Below are 3242 nucleotides of genomic sequence, written 5' to 3' on the forward strand. Positions count from 1 at the left end.
TTGCTAAAAATTTAGGGATTACAACCATGAGTACACAAAGTCTGGACCTTCGTCGGACCAGAGCCAAGCCAAAATGCACTACATTGTGTTCTGCCAAAATTAGCCATAAAGTGACTGGCGCCATTCTGGCTTCAACGAATATGGGTAATACAATTATTAGCCATGGATGGCCTTATATCATTCCTGCAGGTACTCAAACATAATCAAATCCTTGCCAGTTTTTTCATTTCTAATGTCAGTGGCAGTTGGATGAGTTATGGAATACGTGACAATAATCATATCGACAATCCGGATCCCAACATCAAGATACGCATTGACATGAACTGGTTGTGTTCCTTTATTGTTCAGTAACCGTATACAAGGTATCTATCAAACTGGATGGAAAAAATTACTAGATAAAATAATAATAATATAACCATACGTATAAGATATCTGAAGCACCAGACTAATTAGGCAGAGGATCACTACTAGAAATCAATGTCTATTTCGCTCAAAAGGCCGGAACATGCTGATATCTCTGTTGTTCACCTCCTGACGTGGCCTCGCGTTCTTCTTCATGTCCTGCATGTAGGGTTGAAGGAAAATCAGTCCAAAAAATTTCTAGCCCATGGGACGAGATTGAACAAATTAAAGGAGGCTTTCATGTCGTTGTGGAATTTCTAGAGGTCCATGGTTAAGGTCTACCATCTAACACGAGTGTAAAGTGCTGAAAGACAAGAGTCGTATGCATGAGGAGAATGGCAAGACTTCTCTTTCATGTAGAGACACAGAAGGGGGAAAATAATCTTACATCGTGAACGGCTTCCCGGAGAAGCTCCAGCTGGTGCCTCGACACACTGCGGACCTGCAAATTCAACCAGATATTGAAAGTGGAAAATTTTCAGTAATAAGATAAAATATATATCATTTCCATCATTATTCACCAACCATGCAATGCATGGCGTATAATAGGACCTGTGCACAAATCTAGCTGATGTGCGTTCCACTGGTGGGAAAAATCTTCATATGAATATACAATATAACAAATCAAAGGATCTGTACATAGATCGAACTGGCAGCCCCGTGCAAACATTTAAGTTCCAGAAACGAATTCTTTTATTCGACAGTTGCCAGTTTTGTGTCATGTGATGGTCAAGAAATGATTTTTTTTTACTGATAGTTGTTACTCCCTCCATTCCATGATGTCTTATGCCCGCGCATTCCAAGATTCAAATTTAACTGTAAATTTAACCAACGAGACCGACTACGGCGGGAGCAAAAATTGTACAACTGAATACATATAAAAAAATTCGAATTCAGTGGAATAACTTTTGCTCCCGTCCCAGTCGATCTCGTCGGTTAAATTTATGGTCAAAGTTTAATCCGAGAAAGCACGGGCGCAATACATTGTGGAATGGAGGGAGTAGTTGGTAGTGGTGTTTGATGCAAGGTGATGCGTGACAGTGAATGAATGAGATGACGTACCCTCTTGACGATGGTCCAGATGACCCCTTCGGTGCAGGGTGGGGTGGTGAGGGAGCCCATGTAGCGGTAGTAGACGCTGGCCTTGCCTCTGGCGCACCTTGGATCCATCACCCCCATCTTCTCCTCCCTGTCCTTGTGACCCGCTATCATCTCCAGGTATGGCTCCAGCTGCGTTCGTGCATAATTAGAGTTAGACCCAGGGCGTGCCAATTATTAATTGAATCTTGCAGCTTTGCAAGGGGAGGTAACATGTTGAAGTTAGTTAAGCTTAATTAAGGTAAGTCCCCATGTTGTCGTGTGGGCTTTAGTTAAACAAGCTAAATTAAGCCTGGTTGTTTGGTTGGTTAACTAAAGAAATCAAGCAAGAACACGGATACGTGGATACGTATCGGATACGCGATACCGGGATACACCCGATACGTCAATTTTTTGAAAACATGGATACAGCGATACGTCTATATATAGATATTATATATATTAATTATTAAAAATATTGAAAACAAAATAGAGCTTCTAGGTCAAAGCATGCCTCAATAGGATTATTTCCTTTGTTTTGTTGCACTTTGTCCTGTTTCATTAATTGGTAGTGGGATTTTTTCAGGATAGTTGTTTCAATCAGTGCATTAACTCTCTCTTGCTCACCTTTCAATTGAACAAGAACATTGACAGTCATGTTTTGGCATGAACTCGCGCCCATGTTGGGTATCTTTAAAAGGCACGCCTTTATTATTGAGGGGATTTCAATCAAACGAGGGTTTTCAGGTATCCAAAAAGTATCGCAGAAGTATCCTACACTAGTAGAAAAAGGCCCATTTGTCACGGTTCATAAGGCCCATTTGTCCTGGTTGCGGAACCGGGACTAAAGGGTCGGTAATAAAGCCCTCCCCCCCTAGTCCTGGTTGTGTTACGAACCGGGACTAAAGGCCCTCCACGTGGCCGCTGTCTGGAGCTTGACCTTTAGTCCCGGTTGGTAACACCAACCGGGACTAATTTTTTTTTGAACTTTTTTGATTTTTTTTGATTTTTTTCTTGATTTTCATATTTTCAAATTATTTGTATTTAATCTCTAATCACCCCTCATCACTACTCAATTTTATCTCTAATATCTAATCACCACTCCTCACTCCAAATCGTCTAACTTTCTGGTCGGTCACCCATCCTCTCACGACTCCAGCCTAAGCACGCTTAACTTTCGATTTCTATTCCCCCTAGTTTCAAAGTCTGCACTTGTTGTTTTCCTGAAAATACTAAGTTGTCAATCCCATTAACCCTTAGGAGTTGAACTTGAGCATTAAGCACCGTTTGAGTTTGAAACTATTATTCTAAAAAACAATAATTATTTAGTAACACTAATATTTCTTGAATAAGTAGTTTCACCATAGTTTGACCACAGTTTGACCAGATCTGACCATAGTTTGACCAAAAGTCAAAAAACTAAAATAATTGTTTATTAACACTAATATTTCTTGAATAAGTAGTTTGATCATAGTTTGACCACAGTTTGACCAGATTTAATTAACAAAAAGTCAAAAAAACTGAAATTTGAGCATATCTTTTTTTCCTTTCAGAATTTGAGGATTCTAAAAATTTGAGCATATCCCGGTTGCGGATTTTTGTTTTGATTTTTTTTTGATATTTTATGCGTTTTTTTGATATCGTATGCAAAAGATATGACCGTTTAACTTTTTCGTAACACTTTTTTGCAAAACGTATCCAAATTTAAGTTTTAAAATTTTCCTAACTAATAGATGTAGTAAGATAACTACATCTCAAAGGAT

The 3242-nt window shown here is 39.0% G+C and overlaps 1 protein-coding gene across 1 annotated transcript in view; it reads right to left on the reverse strand.

Annotated features, from left to right (window-relative positions):
* Positions 1 to 474: 474 nt before the first annotated feature.
* Positions 475 to 3242, reverse strand: part of LOC119289615 (alpha carbonic anhydrase 7-like) — a 3951-nt gene continuing 1183 nt past the window's right edge. The window contains exons 3-5 of the mRNA XM_037568903.1: positions 1465 to 1632; positions 791 to 844; positions 475 to 561 (exon numbers count right to left, since the gene is read on the reverse strand). Coding sequence (XP_037424800.1) covers positions 475 to 561; positions 791 to 844; positions 1465 to 1632 — 309 coding nt within the window. The remainder of the gene's footprint in view (positions 562 to 790; positions 845 to 1464; positions 1633 to 3242) is intronic.

The sequence above is a fragment of the Triticum dicoccoides genome, chromosome 4A (genome assembly GCF_002162155.2).
Source record: "Triticum dicoccoides isolate Atlit2015 ecotype Zavitan chromosome 4A, WEW_v2.0, whole genome shotgun sequence".
In the NCBI taxonomy this organism is placed as follows: domain Eukaryota; kingdom Viridiplantae; phylum Streptophyta; class Magnoliopsida; order Poales; family Poaceae; genus Triticum; species Triticum dicoccoides.